Source organism: Hemicordylus capensis, chromosome 14 (assembly GCF_027244095.1).
Source record: "Hemicordylus capensis ecotype Gifberg chromosome 14, rHemCap1.1.pri, whole genome shotgun sequence".
NCBI classification, from domain to species: Eukaryota; Metazoa; Chordata; class Lepidosauria; order Squamata; family Cordylidae; genus Hemicordylus; species Hemicordylus capensis.
In genome coordinates, this window is record NC_069670.1 from 12432582 (window position 1) to 12453956 (window position 21375).

General features: G+C 49.6%; 1 protein-coding gene across 1 annotated transcript; it reads right to left on the reverse strand.

The window, feature by feature from the left end:
* Positions 1 to 14598: 14598 nt before the first annotated feature.
* LOC128337216 (protein S100-A7-like) lies at positions 14599 to 18113 on the reverse strand. The gene is made up of 3 exons (XM_053277967.1): positions 17992 to 18113; positions 16075 to 16249; positions 14599 to 14797 (listed from the first exon to the last, which is right to left on the reverse strand). The coding sequence occupies exons 2-3, from the start codon at positions 16225 to 16227 to the stop codon at positions 14651 to 14653; spliced, it is 300 nt and encodes a 99-aa protein (XP_053133942.1). The 5' UTR covers positions 16228 to 16249; positions 17992 to 18113; the 3' UTR covers positions 14599 to 14650.
* Between the last annotated feature and the right edge of the window lie 3262 nt (positions 18114 to 21375).

A 21375-nucleotide genomic window follows, 5' to 3' on the forward strand; every position in this document is an offset into this window, starting at 1 on the left:
TTCGCTCCAAACGTGGGAGGCATTTCCCGGGAGTAACTGAATGGTTTCCAGAGTAACTTGTGTCCTTCCTTACACACCCCACTTTCTTTGCTGCCGGATCTTGGGCAGTGCTGGGATTCACGTGGCATTCAGGGGCCGCTGCCTCGGGAGGGATGCCCCCAGCCTGGATGATTATTATTGATTTCTTCGATTTCTATTAGGCAAGGCAAAGACCACACTAGGGGGCCTGGAACTTTTAAATGGCTGTTCCTAGAAGCTCATCTGCAGCACAAAGGTGGTGCAGGGGTCTGGATGCAAATCCTGCCCAGATCCTTTTTAGCCAGGGAGGCCACTGGGAGTTGGAGCCTCCATGTCTGAAGTCTTGAAAGCGGGCAGGGCAGGTATGAGCCCCAGAAGCCTCCCCCCAGCAGCCCATAGAGGTGAGTGGAAAATCATGCTGGCTGGAAAGCTGCAAGCTCGGTACTCCCAATGGCCACTCAGCTATTTGGACCAGAATAAGCCAGATCCCTGCTCTGGGTCAGGGTCAAGTTCCTGCCTTGCCTCCAGCAGCGCCCCAAACTCACTGCCAACAGCCGCGCTTGTAGGGCGAGGCGGGTTGCTACCTGTGGAGCCAAGGAAGAGAAAGCACGTTTCTATGTAGTGACGTCATAAAGACGCGCCCTCCGCTCGGCGAGACAAGTATTAGTTCCGAAAACATTTGTTCAACCGGCCTAGTGGCAGAGTGCGGTAAGCGTCTGCCTGGGAAGCCGAAGGTCGGGAGTTCGATTCCCGGTCGGGGCAGCTAAAAAGAAAATAATTTTTTTTTTTTTTTAAATCCGCTAGCTGGCAATAAATATAAGGTCGGTTCTTTCCCTGGTTATGGGCCCTACTCACCTTCTCACCTCAAGCTCGCTCCGCAGCCCCAAATGGGGGTCCTGCCAAGGTGGGCCATTTGAGACTGCGCAACTTGCCCAAGGCTACGCAGGTGGCAGGACCCATAACCCGGTGTAACAACCGACCGACTAAAGTAATGGACGATCGCGGCAGCGGCACCCACGGGGATTCGAACCGTCAGCTTCTCGCATCCTAGGCGAGTCGCTTCCCCGCTGCGCCACCGCGACCGATGCTTCCAAATCGAGTCCTCGAACTCTTGTAGCGCCGACCTTCTGGAAACCACAAAAAAAAAAAAGTAAATACTCTTTAAGCCTTTTAAAAATAAAATCGAGTTGCTACAAATAACAGCCACTAAATCTCTCTATTTTATTTTCTGTTCCCGTCCCGTCGAGTTTTAAAAAGCCAAGCTGGTTGCTTGTTTCACTCTGCCGCTCTGCTGGGTTAAGTGCAGCAGCAGGGAAATAAAATAAAATCAACCAAAGCTGCCGGGGGGGTGGGGGGGGCTGCCCGTCAGCTGGGGATCGGGGTGCGCTGCCTCGGGCCATGGAGGCTCCACTGAGCTACGCCGCCCACGGCCGGGCCCCATTGCTTGGGGAAATGCCTGCAGATCCGCACCTGGAGCGCGGAGAGAGACTCGCGCAGGCGCACCTCCCGCCTCCCAGCCAGGCTGCTCCCCCGCCGCAGCACCGCAACAACACCCGACGTGCAGCGAACTGCAGCAGCAGGATCCCGCGACGGAGGAACCCCCGCCCAGATTAATCAGGGCACGAAAACAGAGATCACACACGGGGGGCCACTGCTCACTCAGTGGCAGAGCATCAGGAGATCTGTCTAATTTCCGCCCTCCTCACTCGGCCCCACTGCCATCTCAGCCCATGCCCCATTCCTGGTGTGAATGCCTGCAAATCTGCATCCGCACACATGGCGGGAAGCGGGCTGGACGGGCACTCTCCATTTGGGGAAGTCTGCGCTGCTGTTTTAACCTCCCGCCTCCCGGCCAGGATGCTTCCCCACCGCAACACCCGACGTGCAGCGGGCTGCAGCTGCAGGGTCCTGCGACTGGGGAATCCTCCCTGCCCAGGTTAACCAGGGCACGACTATCCCACTACGGGGCCGGTGCTCGCTCGGGGGAAGAGCATCTGCCGGGCAGGCGCCAGGTCCTCCCCGGCCCAACCCCTGATCGCGATCGCTTCTCCCAGGAGGGCTGGGAAAGGCCCCCGCAAGCCTGGCAAGACGCTGCCAGTCAGAGAAGGCGAGGCTACGCGGGACAGGCCAGAGGCCGGACTCCGCACACAGCGCAGGGCGGCCACCCCCTTGGATCCTAGAGCCGCCGGGAGTCGCCATGCTTTTCTCTCTCGGGCCAGGCAGCCTGGAGCCTCGTCCAGGAGAGAGCCACGAGGAGCAGCGGCGGGCAGCCTGGGCTGCCGCGATCTCCCGGGGGCGCCCTTTTCGGACGTGCGATCACAGACCGGGGAGCAGCACACGTGTTGCAAAAAAAGCCACGCCGAGACCGAAGCAGGGCTCTTAAAGGGAAAGCGCAGGAGGAGCCTGCCTGCACGGGGGGGGGGGGCTCCAAGCATGCAGACCGCCCACACCTCCCCGCGCGCCATGCCCCGGGCGGGTGCCCCCCTCCCCGCCGCCCCCCCCGCCCCCGTTACCGGCTCTTCTGGCTTGCCGCCGCCGCTGCCACGAGCGCCTTCCCGGAGTTTCTCTTCCCGTCGACTAGCAAAAGGAGGAGGAGGAGTCCGCGGGGCTCCGAGTCATCGCGAGAGCTCCGCTCGCCACCTCCCGCCCACCCACCCCCCGTTGCCTGCACCAATGGTCTCGTTGCCCGGGCCTGAACGTTCCAACCCCCCTGCGCGGCCCGCACCAATGAGAACGTCTCCAGCGGCGTCACGAGGAGGACGCGACCATTACAGGGGTGGCAGCGGGGGAGGAGGCGAGGGTCGTCAAGGCTGCTGCCACTGTGGGCTGTCCGGCACCTGGCAGGGCTGGCTGCTGCCGCCGCCTTGCAAAGTCCAGCCTGGCAGCAGGGGTGGGGAGGGAGGGGGAGAGAGAGAGAGAGTCTCGCCCCCTTCAAAGACTCCTCGGCCCCAGGCAGATGCCTCTTTTTCCATTGCCTGACAGCTGTTGGCTTTTTGCCGGAAGTGTAAGGATGTGTGTGTTTGTATGCTAGCTGCACACCCTTATCTCTCTGGCCTTTGTTCGACTTTTTGCCAGAAGTGTAGCGATGTGTGTTCTAGCTGCACATCCCTATCTCTTTGGCTTATATAGGACAAAGAGATAAGGGTGTGCAGCCAGAACACACACATCGAGACACTTCCGGCAAAAAGCCGAACATAGGCCAGAGAGATAAGGGTGTGCAGCTAGAACACACGCATCACTGCACTTCCGGCAGAAAAGGCTGAATATAAGCCAAAGAGATAGGGGTGTGCAGCCAGACAACACACATTGCTACATTTCCGGCAAAAAAAAAAAGCTGAATCTGGTCAGCTTTTTGTTGCCAACAGAAGTCTGTGTGGGACGGACCACCCGCCCTAGTCTTATATTGATTAGCTGCAATAGCTAAAAAGAACCTCCTTCTCCAGCAGCAGTCTGCTGCAGAATGCCAGACCATACTAGGGAGACATAAAACTGGGAGGAGGTTACTTCTGTATCCTACCTGCAGGCTTTGTCAAAAGTGGGTGGTGAAGTTGATGGGCCTTTGGTCTCATCCAGAAGGGCTCTTTTTCGGTTCTTAAGTCACGCCACCAATCCTCTCTTTTCTTCTGCCTGGGACAAAAGAGCCGGAAGCATAGAATGTTTAGAGTTGGAAGGGGTCCCTGGAGGTCTTCTAGCCCACCCCTGGCTCAGTGACCCTCCCCAGCTGCGAATCCCCCAAGTAGTTGCTATTGGTTGGCAGGCTGCTTGCCGATAGTGCAACCAAGACCGCAAATGTGGTGTCCAACTTTGCCCCATGGAAGCATCTGCCCTTTGCATTTATGGGAGGGGGGGCCCTCAGGGGTGCTATGAGAGAGGAGCTTGACATGACCTGTTCACCAAGAAAGGGACACATTGACCAAGAAAGGGACAGATCTCTGCCCTGATGAGCATACAATCTACGCAGAAAGGGAGTTTTACCATTAATGACATGAACATAAGAGCAGCCTTGCTGGGACACTACTGGGAAGCCCTCGAGCAGGGAGGAAAGCCAGCAGCCCCACCTGCTGTGTATTCCACAGTGCAACTGGTATTCCGGGTACACTGCCCCTGAATGCGGAGGTTCTATTTATGGCTGGTAGCCATGGTTAAGTCTCTCCTCTCTGAATTTGTCTGATCCCCTTTAGAGTCCTTTAAACGAATAGCCGATCTCAATACCTTGTGGCAGTGACTCCCTTAGTTTAATTATACCAGCAACAAAAGAAGTAAGCAGCATGAAATGCAGTGGCTCTAGGAATGGTAATGGGCATTTAGCATTATGCTGGTATGTTAAAATGGTGCCCTCCGGTGGCCACTTGCAGCACTGCAGTGAGGTGAGGCTGGGCTCTATGTATGGTAGTGAGCAATCCATTTTGCTGGGGTGGCAAAAGGGTACCTTTCGGTGGCCTTTTTGTGCGCTGCAGTGAGTTGTGGCTTGTCTTTATGTATGGCAATGGGCAATGCAATTTGCTGGGGTGGCAAAAGGGTGCCCTCCGGTTGCCACCAGAGGGTACGCTTTTCCACACCGGGAAAATGCTAAATGCTCATTACCATTGCCTTACATAGAGCCTAGCCTCAGCTCGCTGCAGTTCACAAAGTGGCCACCAGAGGGCACCCTTTCCCAACACTAAAATGCATTGCCCATTGCCATACATAGAGACAAACCTGAACTCACTGCAGTGCACAAAGTGGCCAACGGAGGGCACCCTATTGCCACACCAGCCAAAGGCATTGCCCACTAGCGGAAGGAGGCCAGTGGCAGCCCGTGTCCAGCAGCCACCATGGCCCCCCTCACCCCACCCCCTATGTGTGACATCAGATGCGGGCGGTAAGCCACACACCGCGCATTTGATGTTAGACGAGTGGGTGGTGGTGGTTGAGCTCCCAAAGTAGGAGCTCTAGCTGCCATTAGAATGCAGAGCTGGCCATTTAAGTCCAGAACGAGGATGTGCAGCCCTGTTCAGGAGCTAAACCATGCCCCCCTGCACCAGGCATCAGATGAGGGGAGGCGTGTCAGGGCCATGAGTCACGGCCCCTGAGGGGCAGAGGCCTGGGTTCTTTGAATCCTGTCACCCAATAGTGGCTACACCCCTGGCATTGCCCATTGCCATAATAAAGCCAAGCCACAACTCATGGCAATACACAAAAAGTCCACCGGAGGGCACCCTTTTGCCACACCAGAAAAATTTCCATTGCCATACATATAGTCTAGCCTCAGCTCGCTGCAGTTCACAAAGTGGCCACCGGAGGGCACCCTTCTGCCAGACCAGTAAAATGCATTGTCTGGTGCCGTACAATTAATTAAATCAAATTAAAGTAAAATTAATTAAAAAGAATTTAATCAAAATTTAACTTTTGAAGTTCTGGCAGGCCAAGATTAATTTAAATTAAAATAAAATGAATTGAATTAAAAATTCTCATAAAATAAATACAATACATTCTGTACAAAATACACAACAATAAAATGCATTGTTCTTCCTTTCCACCTCTGCCAAATCATCACATTTAACTCAGAGCACTTCTAAGGAAAAAAATTAGAGAAGTTTTTCTCTTAATTTTTGATGAGAAGATTATACTTTGATCCTTCACTGCACAGGCTTTTATAAGAGGGAAAGAGAAAAGCGAGACGGGGAAAGAAAGAGGGAACAGATAGGGCAGGCTTGGCTTGACAGAGAGAGAAAGAGGGGTAGAAAAAGGAAAAGGGGATGGGGCAGGCTTGGAGGGAGAGAGGGAGAGAAAGAAAGACAAAAGGCTAGAAAAGAAAGAGATGGAAAGAGGATGGGTAGGTTGGGCTTGAGAGAGAGAGAGAAAGTTTAAAAAGGAACTAATAGAATGAACCAGCCCACCACGCCACACCTTGTGCTGCTTGCCAATTGCCTTCCACTGCTGTGATCCTCTGTGTTGTTTTTTAAAAATTCAAATTCCAGCCGGCGCACGGCCAAGGGAATGGCTGGGGATGGGCTGCCGGGTGGCCAGTAGTCCTTCTTACCCCACCCCCCTGGTGGCTGCTGCTGCTGCTGATACCAGAGTGATGCCAGGACCTGCTGTTTGGCCCGATGTCTCTTCCTAACTGTTAGGCGCGCTTGTGCAGTTAATAGACTTAATTGCGCAGGCACACTTGGCAGTTGGGAAGAAACACCAGGCCAGACGGCAGGCCATGGCGTCACTCGGGTATCAGCTGCTGTCGCTGCCATGGGAGAGGGCATAGAAGAACTACTGGCTCACACACACACAGAGCCATCCCCTCGGCTGTGCGGCCGCTGGAATTGGAATCATGGTTTACAAAAAACACGGAGGTTCGCAGCAGGGGGAAGCAAGCACAATGACTCTGTGGGCCAAGAAAAAAGGCCTCGCGGGCCAGATGCAGCCCATGGGCCGGATGTTGTGCAGGATTGCCATACATAGAGCCTAGCCTCACCTCGCTGCAGTGCTCCAAGTGGTCACCAGAGGGCACCCTTTTGCCCCACCAGCACAATGCATTGCCCATCGCCATACACAGAGCCAAGTCTCAGCCCGCTGCAGTGCATAAACTGGGGACCGGAGGGCACACTTTAGCCACCCCAGCAAAATGCATTGCCCATTGCCATACATAAAGCCAAGCCTCAACTCACTGCAGTGCAGAAAAGCGGCCACAGGAGGGCACCCTTTTGCCACCCCAGCAAAATGCATTGCCCATTGCCATACATAAAGCCAAGCCTCAACTCACTGCAGTGCAGAAAAGCGGCCACAGGAGGGCACCCTTTTGCCACACCAGGAAATGCATTGCCCATTGCCATACATAAAGCCAAGCCTCAACTCACTGCAGTGCAGAAAAGCGGCCACAGGAGGGCACCCTTTTGCCACCCCAGCAAAATGCATTGCCCACTGCCATACATAAAGCCAAGCCTCAACTCACTGCAGTGCAGAAAAGCGGCCACAGGAGGGCACCCTTTTGCCACACCAGGAAATGCATTGCCCATTGCCATACATAAAGCCAAGCCTCAACTCACTGCAGTGCACAGACTGGCCACCGGAGGGCACACCTTCCCCACAACATTAAAATGCACTGCCTGTTGCCATCCCTAGAACCTTGCCTCACTTCAATGCAGTCCACAAAGTAGCCACCGGAGGGCACCCTTCTGCTGCACCAGTAAAATGCATTGCCTGTTGCCATTCCTAGAGCCTAGCCTAGCCTCACTGCAAACTGTATTGCCTGTGTTTCGACATCGCAGTCCCTGCACGGTCAGCAAGCTGCTGTTCACATTTCCGATGCCTTCTTTCGAATTTTTTTGTTACATTACAGGCTTTGCACAACATCCTTTCTTTACAGCTTCAAACACGATTCTGCCAAGCTACGGCTGTATTGCTGTGTGATCGGGAAAGCGGCCGGGCTCCGTCAGTTCTGGAAAGTGCAGGGAGGAAGAAGTCCCCATACCAGTTTGAGGAGTCATGCTGACAGGAGGCGGGTGGTAACCCATCATGCAGCAATCCTGACGTGGGTGTCCTTGGCAAAAGGGCTGGGGAGATGTATAAATAGGGGACCTGTCTCTCCCTGCAAAGCAAGCTCTGCAGAGACGCACCTGGACATCAGCTGAACAGGTAAGCATCTTTTCCATCCTCCCCAGACCTCTTTGTCTTTTAACTGGGGATGAAGCCATATTTAATGGCAGCCATTCATTGGCTGCTGATGACCCCCATTGGGAAAGTGGCAAGTGCTTTCTCCCCCCCAGTTCCCCCCCTTAAATTTTACAGGTCCGTCTCCCCCAGTTCAGGTTCGAATCAGGGACTGTCTATTTGCTTTTCGCTTATGCTGAGTTCCGCAGCTTAACAACAGCTAAGAAGTGGGACAGGGAGTTGCCATATGCTGAGTCAGACCCTTGGTCCGAGTACCTCAGCATTGTCTACCCAGACTGGCAGCGGCTTCTCCAAGGTTGCAGGCCGCAGTCTCTCTCAACCCTATCTGGAGATGCCAGGGAGGGAACCTGGAGCCTTCTGCATGCAAGCAGGCAGGTGCTCTTCCCAGAGCGGCCTCATCCCCAAAGGGGAATATCTGCCAGTGCTCACACACATCTAGTCTCCCATTCAAATTCAAACCAAGGTGGACCCTGCTTAGCAAAGGGGACAACCCACAAGACCAATGTTTTCTCTCAGTCCCGCCAGCCTGTTTTGTTAGGTGATCCCTGTTTCCTGTATGGTCTAGGTAGTTTTATTCATGCTTGCATTGAATAATTCTGTTATTCTTCCAAGAAGCTCAGGAGAACCTCATACATGGTTTGTTGGCTGCCTCTCCTTTTATCCTCACAACAGCCCTGTGAAGCAGGTCAGGCTGAGAGAAGGTAACTGGCCCAAGTTAATCCTGGTCTCCCCAGACCTGACCTAAGATCCCACCACACTATTTTGGCTCTCAGATAGCTCAGCTCCTACGATGCATGGGCCGTGGTCTAACCCAGTGTTTCTCAACCACCGGTCCCTGGACCGCTGCCGGTCCCCGAAGGGTTGAGTGCCGGTCCCTGACTGGGAGTCAACCCCCCCCCCCCCCGCCAACTGAAATCAAGGCACTCACTTCCTCAGTTTTGCACATGGCACGGAAGAGGAAGAGTATCACGGAGGCATGGGACCCTTCTTGTGCCTTGCCTCCACTTGCTGCTGAGATCTTCCTACAGCTACCTTATTCCCTATCTTTACAGCTTCAAACTGTATGCGATGCGGGGGCATGGAGGAAAAAGTATGGCAGTGGGCGCCACTTGAAGGGCTGCTGGTTCTTGCATGCTCATTGTTTGCAGCCAAAGATTGGTTGATTGAAACCCAGCTGCCTGTTGTGATCGAGGCGCCTTGAGAGGGAACGCTGTTTCCCTCTTGCATCAGTGGGGCTTGCTTGTATGTTGTTTTCATTGGCCCCATGTAGCTTTTGAATTTTTCTAATGGCCCAACATCCCCTCTCCATTGAGTAATCACAAGCACCTCCACTCCAGACATACTGGAGACAAATTTGTTCACCCAGGCTTTTAGATTCAGGGGTTCTCAACCTTGGGTACCCAGACATTGGTGGACTTCTACTCCCATAATCCCCAGCCATAATGGCCAAATGCCATTGTTGTTGGGGGTTATGGGAGTTTAACTGAGGGACCCAAGGTTAAGAACCCCTAATATTCCATGTTTGCAAAAGATTCCAAATTTAATTATTTCAATGCTTATATTATTTTCATTCTAAACTGCCCAGAGATGCAAGTTTTGGGCAGTATAGAAGTCTGATAGATAGATAGACAGACAGACTTGAAACCCCTTTACTAACTGCTGGTCCGGGAAACTGCGCATGAAGAATGTAGCGGTCCTTGAAACTCTGCACGAAGAATTTAGCGGTCCTTGACTCCAAAAAGTTTGAGAAACACTGGTCTAACCCAATGGTATTGGTTAACAGTCTGTGTACATTACTTGGCAGAAACCTTACTGAAATCCCTTTAGAGTAACTCCTGAATATATCATTACTTGCTGGATCAGGCCTTAGTCCTAAAGGAGAGCTGGCCTTGTGGTAGCAAGCATGACTTGGCCCCTTAGCTAAGCAGGGTCCACCCTGGGAGACTTGATGTGTGAGCACTGCAAGATATTCCCCTCAGGGGATGGAGCTGCTCTGGGAAGAGCATCTAGGTTTCAAGTTCCCTCCCTGGCAGCATCTCCAAGATAGGGCTGAGAGAGACTCCTGCCTGCAGTCTTGGAAAAGCCGCTGCCAGTCTGTGAAGACAATCCTGAGCTAGATAGACCAATGGTCTGACTCAGTATATGGCAGCTTCCTATGTAGTCCAGCGTCCTGTTTCCCACAGTAACTCACCAGATGCCTCTGGGAAGAGCATCTGCCTTGCACACCGAAGGTCCCAGGTTCCCTCCCTGGCAGCATCTCCAAGATAGGGCTGGGAGAGACTCCTCCCTGGAACCACAGAGAAGCCACTGCCAGTCAGTGTCGACCATTCTGACCTAGATGGAACCATGGTCTGACTCCGTAGACAGCAGCGGCCTACAGGCCTCCCAAGAAGAAATGCCCCCAGGTGGACCAAGGGTCCGATTCGGTAGAAGCCTGCTTCTTGTGCATGAGTCGCCTGGTAGTGCTATTGAGTAACTTAATCCAGGTGTGTCCGCCACGGTTTCTGGACTCCCATCAGCTGGAGAAATGTGACTCCTACTAGTCGTCCACCACCACCACCACCCTGTCCCCGCTCCTACACTTCTAATGAATTCCTGATATGTCCTTCCGGCCAGGTTGATTGGAAGAAAAACCATGAGCACCAACGTCAGAACCCCCCACCCTCACCCCCACCCCCACCCCCACCCTCACCCCCACCCTGCCCCCCACCCCGGCACTCACTGCACCCTCGATGGGGCTCTGAAGACCATGGTGAACATCTACCACCAGTTCTCCCCACGAGAAGGCAAGGACGATTATCTCAGCCTCAGGGACCTGACGGAGCTTCTGCAAGAACAGGCTCCAACCTTCCTGGAAGCTTGCGTGAGTGAACACCCCAGGAGAGGGAAGGGTCCCAGAGGTGGGTTGGGCAGGGCTGGTTGTGCCCCCTTTAAGCTGGAACGGAGGGCCTCGAAATGGCCCCTACGTTGTCCTTGCAAACGGTGGCACTGCTGAGGTCATTGCTGTAGTTGCCACCGGCTCCGTCCGGTGGCCATGCAGGGACGGGCGTTCTCTGTGGCCGCCCCGAGACTTTGGAATGGGCTCCCTGCTGAAAGAAGAGCCTCCCCATCTCTGGCGACTTCTAAAAAGTCCCTAAAGTCACTTGGTCTTTTCGCCCAAGCTCTGTAAATGTAACTGTGTTTTACAATGTTTTAAGGTTTTTATTTCTGTGTTTTTAACTTGTGTTTTAACTTGTGCTGCAAACCACCCAGAGACATAAGTTTGGGGCGGTGTACAAATCTGATAAATAAATAAATGCATGCATGCATAAGCTCAGCCTTTGAGATTGTGAGATTTCGATTCCGAGTCTGGGAGAAAAGCGTGAGAGTTGAACAGGATTCCATGTACGACAACAGCACCTTTTTATCAGAGAGGGCCTTGTATATTTAGCATCTAAAGCATCCTTTCTCTTATATCTGTTTCCGAAAGAGCTGGAGATGTTATGCTCCTTCTGGATGCCCAACTGGAGCACCTGTGAGTGATAGGGAGATACTGGCAGACTCAGAATAGCCCACAGATATACCAGTATGACTTTTCCCAGATACTCAGTAAATAATTAAAGGATATGCAGAGTAAACTGTGTCACTGCTTGGAATATATTCTAGTCTTTCAGAAAGACAGTTAAAATGAGAGAAAGAGAGCAAGAAACTCCCAGTGGGCCTTAATATTAAGGATTTCACACTGATTCAAAGACAAATTCACCATTAATAGCCATATTAGCAAGACATCACATTTAACTCACTTATCACAAGAAGCAAAGTAAGAGCAAATGAATACAATCCTAGCTCATAAGCATCAGCTCAGTATTCACAAGCCCCGATTCTCTGTACATAGTGCCAATCTGAATATGTATACAGTGACTTATATTATATATTATTATTATTTTTACCTGTAGCCCCTTTGGGGGGCTTCCTAAAGGCTGGGGTTTTTGCAAAGGTTCCTCCTCCACCCACTGGCCTCTAGGGCCTCGCAGGGACCATTTGAGCACGTGCAGTGGCCATTTTTAAAAATCTTTTTTTTTAAATGGCCACTGAAAACAAAATGGCCACCGCACATGCTCAAATGGCCTCTGCAAGGCCTGGCATGACCTAGGGCCTCACAGAGGCCATTTGAGCATGCACGGTGGCCATTTTGGTTTTGGCAGCCATTTTTTTAAAAAAAAATAATTTTACAAAATGGCGCCCCCCTTCAAGTGGCACCCAGGGCACGTGCCCTGCCTGCCCTACCCCTAGATACACCCCTGGTTAAACATGACTGATAACTGTGAGAAAAGTCAAGTGGGGAGTCCAGGAGACTACAACCCAGGAAACCCAATTCAGCATCTCCGTTCCCCTGCCAAAGACATTTCCCACACTGCTACTCCTTGCAAAGCCTTCTGCAAGAATATAATATTTCTTCTGCAACGGTGCTGTCATAAGAACATAAGAACAGCCCTGCTGGATCAGAGCCAACATCCCTTCAGTTTCCCACAGTAGTCCCACAGATGCTCCAAATGTTGCTCCTTGTAACTGAGATCCAGAGGCTTCTTGCCTCTGACCCCAAAGATAGCCCACAGCCATCAAGACTAATAGCCATGAATAGACCTGACCTCTGTGAATTTGTCTAAGCCCTGCTTAAGGCCCCCTAACCTGGTGGCCATCACCACATCCTATGGCAGAGAGTTCCACAGATCAATTGTGCGTCCTGTGAAAAAGTGTTTATTTTTGTTGCCCTCAATATCTGGGCAGTCAGTTTCATGGGATGACTCTGGTTCTAGTGTTGTGAGAGAGGGAGACGAATATTATGACACACAGACATATGTGTTTGCTGCAGGAACTTTAAGCGAGGGCTATCCTTGGCGTAAATGTGAGCACAATGCGAAGGGAGACCACAAGATTCTAATGCAAAATAATAAACATTTAAATCAAAATATATGTTCTGGTTTGGGGAATCAGTCAAACAGGTACCTAACTTTAATGATAGCAAGCTTAACATGGGAGATTTCAACAGACTAAACTCACCTGCCTGTATAACAACATAGTTTTTTGTGTTTTTTTAAATCACAGGATTGGCCCCTGTAACACTTACTGGTAACTTCCATTCAAAATGAACAAATAATTTCACCAGAAAATTATCCCTATGTGGTCTTTCACCAGATGTTTTATTATCTTTGGGTTCTGAGAACGTAAGAACATAAGAACAGCCCTGCTGGATCAGGCCCAAGGAGGCCCATCAGATGCTGCTGGAAGCCCACAGGCAGGAGCTGAAAGGGGCATGCCCTCTCTCCTGCTGTGACTCCCCTGCAACTGGTACTCAGAGGCATCCTGCCTATGAGGCTGGAGGTGGCCTATAGCCCTCTGACTAGTAGCCCTTGATAGCCCTCTCCTCTGTGAAGTTATCCAAATTCCAAACCCCTCTTCAAGCCATCCAGGTTGTTGGCTGTCACCACATCCTGTGGCAGAGAGTTCCACAAGCTGATGATGCGTTGTGTGAAAAAGTTCCTCCACTTGTTCGTCCTAAATTTCCCGGCCATCAATTTCATGGGATGACCCCTGGTTCTAGTGTGATGCGTGAGAGAGAAGAATTTCTCTCTCTGCACTTTCTCCACACCATGCATGATTTTATAGACCTCGATCATGTCTCCCTGCAGTTTTTCTTTAAGAAGGTCAAAGGCCTTCTTAAACAACAAATCCTGTGCATGGAATTCCAGAGTGATCTTCTAGAATGATCCAGAGTGATCTTTAATTTTCAGCCAGTATCACACTTAGCAACACTGACTGCACCCAAACCTCGGTGGGCCTTTTCTAGGGTCCGTTTTAATGCCCTCCCATCAGCCCTTTTATTTATTATTATTATTTTATTATTAAAACTTCTATACTGCCCTTCCAAAAGGCTCAGGGCGGTTTACATTAAAACACCATTAAAATCAGTTAATAATTTAAAAAAAAAATTATAAAGCATAAAACAATGATTAACAATTAAAAACATCCTAAAACAACAATTAAATAATCAGAACAATTGAAAAACAAGTTTTAAAAAGCTTGTAGAAGGCAGATATAAAAACATACCCATTCAGCAATGTCTCTGCCCTGGTAGATCAGAAGAGATTGAAACAGTGGGCCATGTTCTCCTTTATTGTGTCTTTTATTATGATTTGCATAATGAATTAATGCAGCCTATTCCAAAGAATCTCCCAGGCCGATCTCATGAATTTTATATTTGGGTCCTTTTTGCAGATAAAGATGCTAAAATTTCATATAATGTAGCAAAACTTTGTATTTTAGCTTCTAACTGTAATTAGAAGTAATTGTAGCTCCACCCTAAAAGGGAAGTGTTCTGGAAAATTTGTCAAACTTTTCGAGTTACGATGTCTACTGTAGTTTTATTATTGTACTATGTTAGTTGTGTACATATTGGTTTATCTTTTCCCCCGAGACTGAGAAAGATGGAGTGCTGCTGCCAGTCAGAGCGGGAAGTCGTAGGATAGATGGATCAATGACTCAATATAAGGAAGATTTCTGTTCTAAAGAGAGGCTGTGCTTAGTGGTGGAGCATCTTCTGTGCTTGAGAAAGCCCCAGGTTCTATCCCTGGCATCTCCAAGAAGGACTGGGAAAGACCCTGTTTTGAGCTCTGTCTAGGGAGCTGCTGCCAGTCAGAGTGGAACTAGAGCCAACAGAAGTTTGACTCAGTTGGAGGCAGCGCCATACGTTTTGATGCCTCCACCACAGTTTTCCTTCATCATTTCCCAGTCCCTTCTCATCCTATGAGTCTTTGACAAACACATAGGAAGGATTTTAGAGAGGCCTCAGATAGAGATCCAGTTATTTTAAGATCAATCAAGAAAAGACAGAGAATCACGGAGCTTTTTAATCTCAGCTTCATTATGCTTTATTGCACTTGATACAATTATGCCTTGAATCGACAGCAGTTCTTGGAGGATTCAGGAGGACGGTGACATCACCCCCTTAATGTAGCTGGTGGGCTTTTTCATGGGCATATTTAAGGACCGGGGTCAACACATTCTGGAACTCCGTGAATTTCAGGTAGCCAGTTTTGTCCTTGTCGGCTTGTTGAAATAACTGCTGGAGGTAAGCCGGCTGGTCAAGATTGCCCTGCCAATATCACAAACAAAAGGAAGAAACACACAAACAGAATCCGATTAGTAACACAATTGCTCTGGGCCAACCTGCCCCTATCGGCTGGGTGAGAGACCGCTGACGGGGGGTTTCCCGTTCCTGAGCCCTTAAAAGGAGGAAGGCGATCCTGGAGGTGAAGCCACTGGTGCAGGTCGCTGCCACCAAAGCCGGCCGCCAAAAGGAACCGGCCTTCGGGGCTGAGACGGAGGGCTCTTTATTTACTCTCTCTCGGACTCCTTCCCTACAGGTTCCCTTTTATTGCCTGGCTATTGACAGCTATGGGTCAGGGCTCTGCTGTAGGTGGGGGAATAAGGGCTGATTCCGGGGGTCCTGGAGTTGGCAGGTCAGCAGCAGCGTTGGAGATGGTGTTCCAATGCATCGGCCTTTGGTGCCAACAATCCGCACGACCCCTAGGGGCATTGGGTGCTTAGTGAGGGTCTCCTTACCTGTCCCTGCTTTGCTCCTACTCTGTGACCCCTGCCTTGCCTCCTCGGGCATCTCCTGTGATAAGTCAGAATCCCTTGTTTTTGTTTTTGTTTTTGTGAACCGCCTGGAACCTTTGGAGTCAGGCAGTATATAAATCATCATCATCATCATCATTAACAACAACAACAACAACAGCACATACTGTAGTCATGGGTGTTTTCACTGGATCATTTTGTAATGCCCAAAACCTAATTCTGGCAACACCTAGGACTTAGGACCTGATTCTGGCAATACCTAGAACCCAGAACCACACCCTGGTGGAACCTAGAAAATCACTCTGGCAACACCCAGAACCTGATTCTGACAACATCCTGGCAGCTAATTGTGGCAACACCTAGAACCTAGGACACAGAAGGGACAAGTGGCTATTTCACACGACCTTCACTTGGGTTGGACTTTGGAGGAATGCCCAGCCAGGATGGCTGAGTGCAATCCCAATCTGCAGCCGTGTGAACGCAAAGATCAAGGTAGTGGGAGGAAAGAGGAGGTCTGAGACGGGTCAGACAGTTTTCCGCCCACCTTGGCAAGATGCTGTGGAGAGAATCTGGATAGGGCTCCCCTGTCTGACCCCCCCCCACACACACCCCATCCCCTTGCCTTTTGAGTCCACATGGCCACAGATAGGGAACACACTCGGTTCTCCTATCCAAGAGAAACTCGTGTGGACTAGCCTAGGAATCATGGGTGTTTCCACAAAGCGTTTTTAACACCTAGACCCCACATGTTGTAGCACCTAGATCCTCCAACTCAAGGCTCAAACCACTTACGGGTTTGGTGTTCTTCAAAAAATCTTGGGCCTGCTCCACCATCAGCTTATTGAATTCATTAGGATGTAGGTAGTCATCAACAGGGTCCAGAATGCAGTACTGGTGGTAGATGTTCACCACACACATACAGGTATCTTCCAGTAGAGTTTTCATCCTACCAAATGCTTGGGGGAACCTGAAAATGTGACAAATATGGTTGAGAGTCTAAGGAGACAGAGAGGAGAAGAGTTTGTTTATTTATACATTTACCTCCTGCCCTTCCTCCAAAGAGCTTAGAGCTCATTCATTCATTCATCCTGCCTGATGGAATACAGAATACATTGTGCAAAGTAACTGGGGCTTTCCATTTTAATGTATTTAGCACTCCAAAATAGAGGAAATAACATCTGACATCCTCCTATCCTGTTTCTTTCTGTTTATCCTCATGACAACCCTGCGAGGTAGGCTAGGCTGAGAGATACATGAACTGGCCCAGAGTCACCCAGTGAACTTCATGACTGAATGGAGATTTGAACTCAGGTCTTCCCAGTCCTATTCCAAAACTCTCACCACTACGACATTTTATTGTTTACTTATTGTTAAATTTATATACCACCTTTCATTACAAACAATCCCAAGGCAGTTCACATAGAAAAATTAAAACAGGACTATAAAAATTATATTTAAAAATATTAAGCTAAAATATTTTAAAATATATATACGACATGCTGGCTCAATGGTTTATCGGTGGAATTCCATATACTGGGTGCCGCCACAGAATAGGCCATTCTGCACAGCACTATCAGTTGAGCTTTAGAAGTTATGGGGACGTGCAAAAGGGCCTCACTGGATGACCGTGGGGTGTGGGGAGCAATTCAGATGGTTGGCTTGAAAGATCAAAACCAGCATTTTCAATTGTTTCCAGGCACACACCCGGAGAAAATCCTTTAATCCTGGCCAGGCATGATCAGATCTCCTAGCCGCAGCTAATAACTTGACCACCATGTTTTTTTTCAAGCACTCCTGGTCGTGAACTTCCCGTAACACACCCTGTGAAGATACCTCCTTCTGTTTGCATTCAAGAGACACCTGCTGATCCTTATCTCTGAGTTCCTGGATTAGAGGAGTGTAATCAGTGTTGCAAAAGAGAGAGAGAGAGAGAGAGAGAGAGAGAGAGGTTTCTGGGCTGCTGGTGTGGTTGTGAAGCCCCCAGGACAGAACCGGAATCTCCCAAAATTGGCATCCAATTCCAGGCATCTCTCAAAAGCATTCCTGGAAATCTTAACAGCTTGATCTTGTGAATGGTACTGGGAACCACACATCTGCAGGAATTGCTGTAGAGGATTTCCATTCCTGGCTTACGCATAGAAACCGGCTCTGTGTGGACGCAACAAAGGTGTGCCTCCATTCTGTCTTGTGTTAAAATAGGGAGTGAAGCCGACTAGAAGGCAATGCCAGTTGGAATTCCTAGTCCTGAAGCAGCACCGGAGTCTGCTTGGAAGAAACATCCATCTGGGTTAAAAACACAGCCAAGTACTTGAATGATGGGGGAAATCATAGAGGACCCTTAATGAAGTGAGACTGATGAAACAGTAAATAATAATAAAATATGAGGTGGTCATCATGTTAGAAGCCTTCGATGAGAAACAGTGCCTAAGAGCATGTGCAAAGCAGTGCCCACTGACCAACCACAACCAGGCCCTGCATAACAAGGATTAAGGACAAAGGATATCGTTCCTGAGGAGATATGAGGGAAGTAACCTACTCAATTTTCCATCCTGAACACACAGGTCAAAGTTGCTGAAAAAGAACGAGAATCCCTATATGAGAAACAGATTAGACTGAGTGGAGGGAGGTGATGAATCCCGCCTGCATCCTAAACCAGGTGATAACCCTTCAAAGAAGTATTCTAGATGCTGCAGAAAGAAACGGGCTTACCGAAGGCTCTGAAAGGAGCAAGATCTCTGGAGAGAGGAGGTGCGAATAAAGGTGTCCGGGAAAGCCAGCTCTTATAGTTCCCACACTGTAGGAGTCAGTGGTTTTCCCTTCCTCTCCAAAACTATCCAGTTGGGCAATGCCATGCCGTGCAGGTACACCCAGGTGTCCAAATCCAGGATGCAAGCTCACCATTTTTCCATGGCATGTCTGCTGAGGGATTAATGAGGTGCTTCCTTATTCTGTAGTCTCACTTTAGTTTAAACAGACGCATCATATCCGATAGGCCTAGCGTAGAAACGGGTTCTGTCTCTAAACAGCGCCTGAGTGGGAAATTGACCAAAGGACGTCACTACTTCTTCATTTGTGAAGCATTCCAATTAGCTCCTGCCCACTGAGCAAAGCGGCACCTTTTAAAGTGGTGATTCTCCGATGTTTCGCGGGGGAGAGCAATGATCCTCATTCCGCCTAGCATAGACTCTCTCCCATGGCTTTCAGGCGGCTTCTTTTTCGATTTAGCAGGGGGAGAGCAACTGGCCGTATCCACCCCCAGCCCAGCATCCCTCCAATTTCTGTTGCTGGGGTCCGCCTTATGCTTCCTGATTGTGAGCCCTTTGGGGACAGGGAACCATTTTAAAAATGTATTATGAATTTTTCTGTGTAAGCTACCCTGAGCCCTATTGTTAAAAACCAGTCCATAAATATTTGTTGTTGCAGTCGTCGTCATGCTTTGACTGGCAGCTGTTCTCCAGAGTTCCAAACAGGGGTCTTGTCCAGCCGCTAGGGACTGGACCTGGGGCCTTCTCGGGCAAAGGTGAGGCTCCCCCATCAAGCTCAGTCACGCTTTACAATATAAACGGGCTTTATATTGGGTCATTGGTCCATTGATCCTACTCTGATTGGCAACTGATTAGTTTCATTCAGCCAGGAGACTAGCTGGGTGACTCTGGGCCAGTCACTTCTCTCAGCCTAGCCTACTTCGCAGGGTTGTTGTGAAAGAGAAACTCAAGTATGTAGGACACCGCTCTGGGCTCCTTGGAAGAAGAGCGGGATATAAATGTCAAACAAACAAACAAACAAACACCACGCTCTGCATTCTTGGTCCTGGAGTTCTTTTTAATCTGATCTGGGATATTCTGCAGGCAAAGCAGGTTCTCTTCCTGTGGGGCAAGGGGGTGGTGCTGCCGGGGAGGGTGGGCTCACCCCCACCCCCATCCCAACCTATTAAAAACGTAAATTAAAATTTAAAATGAATAAAATAAAAATTCCCTATTTCTATGTGGTCGCTAGACTCGACACCGACTTGACAGTACTTAATCAATCAATCCATCAGTTTTAAATTATTAAACTATTAGATACTGATTCCCTGGTGGTGTGGAAGTGGTTGGCAGTACCCCCTGCCCCATGTCCAGGCTATATGTATGACAAATGTATGACATTTTCCTGGTGTGGCAAAAGGGTGCCCTCCTGTGGCCGCTTTTCTGCACTGCAGCCAAGTGAGGCTAGGCTATATATAAGGAGATGGGTAATGCATTATTATCCTGGTGTGGCAAAAGGGTGCCCTCCTGTGGCCACATTTCTGCACTGCAGTGAACTGAGGCTAGGCTATATGTATGTATGTATGTATGTATGAATGTATTGTTAAATTTATATACCGCCTTTCATTAAAGCAATCCAAGGCGGTTTACAGCAAAAAAAAGTTTTAACACAAGTTGGTAAAAATGAACTGAGGCTAGGCTATATGTATGTATGTATGTATGTATGTATGTATGAATGTATTGTTAAATTTATATACCGCCATTCATTAAAGCAATCCCAAGGCGGTTTACAGCAAAAAAAAGTTTTAACACAAGTTGGTAAAAATGAACTGAGGCTAGGCTATATGTATGTATGTATGTATGTATGAATGTATTGTTAAATTTATATACCGCCTTTCATTAAAGCAATCCCAAGGCGGTTTACAGCAAAAAAAAGTTTTAACACAAGTTGGTAAAAAAGACACAATTAAAATATTAAGTGGGGGAAAATATTAAACAAATCTATGGCAAACAAAATGTATGGCAATGGGCAATGCATTTTCCTGGTGTGGCAAAAGGGTGCCCTCCTGTGGCCACTTTTTTGCACTGCAGCAAACCGGCTAGGTGATATGAATGACAAAGGGCCATGTGTTTTCCTGGTGTGGCAAAAGGGTGCCCTTCTGTGGCCACTTTTCTGCACTGCAGCCAGGTGAGGCTAGGCTATATATATATATGGCAATGGGCAATGCATTTTCCTGGTGTGGCAAAAGGGTGCCCTCCTGTGGCCACTTTTTTGCACTGCAGCAAACCGGCTAGGTGATATGAATGACAAAGGGCCATGTGTTTTCCTGGTGTGGCAAAAGGGTGCCCTTCTGTGGCCACTTTTCTGCACTGCAGCCAGGTGAGGCTAGGCTATATATATATATGGCAATGGGCAATGCATTTTCCTGGTGTGGCAAAAGGGTGCCCTCCTGTGGCCACTTTTCTGCACTGCAGTGAACTGAGGCTAGGCTATATAAATGACAAAAGGGTAGTGCATTTTCCTGGTGAGGCAAAAGGGTGCCTTTCTGTGGCCGCTTTGTGCACTGCAGCCAAAAGGGCAGGGGTGCACCACTCAAATGCCCCAGTGGGCCGAAACGGCCATGACATGGCTTGCGGAGGGCAATGTAAAATGGAGGACAATAAAGGCCGCAAATATCACTCTGAGAAGTTTCCCGGCCCCCAGAGGAAGCCAGTGACAATCCTTGTGCACTGCTGAAGTATGACTGGACCTCCCAACCCCAGTTTTGGACCAGTGGAAGTTTCCAGACACCTTCCCTGAGGGACTCCCCCAAACACCCCCACACGTATGTCCATATAGAGCACAAACTCTGCCAACCTTCCATCTGAAAGCAAGCCTCAGCTCCACGTGCTAGAACGACACACCCTACAAAGAGAACGCCACCTCGAGTCATTCACGAGGACCCCAGCTCACCCGTGCCTCTGAGCTGCCCGATTCGAGTGGCCGTATCAAGGCCTGCCTTAAAGACCGCAAAAGCCAGTGTGGTGTAGTGGTTCAGATTGTTGGACTAGGACCAGGGAGACCCTAGTTCAAATCCACATTCAGCCATGAAACTCACTGGGGTGGCTCTGGGACAGTTCCGTCTCTCCCAGCCTAGCCTACCTCACAGGGTTGTTGTGAGGCTAAACATAACCATGTACTCTGGGCACCTTGAAGGAAGAGCGGGATATAAATATAAAAATCTAATGAATGAATGAATCAATCAATCAATCTCTGGCCCTCCAAGTGCTGCTGCTGGACTACAACTCCCATCGTCCGTGACTATTGGCCACCGGGTGTGCCATCCTGCCTTACTCCATGCTGACAGCA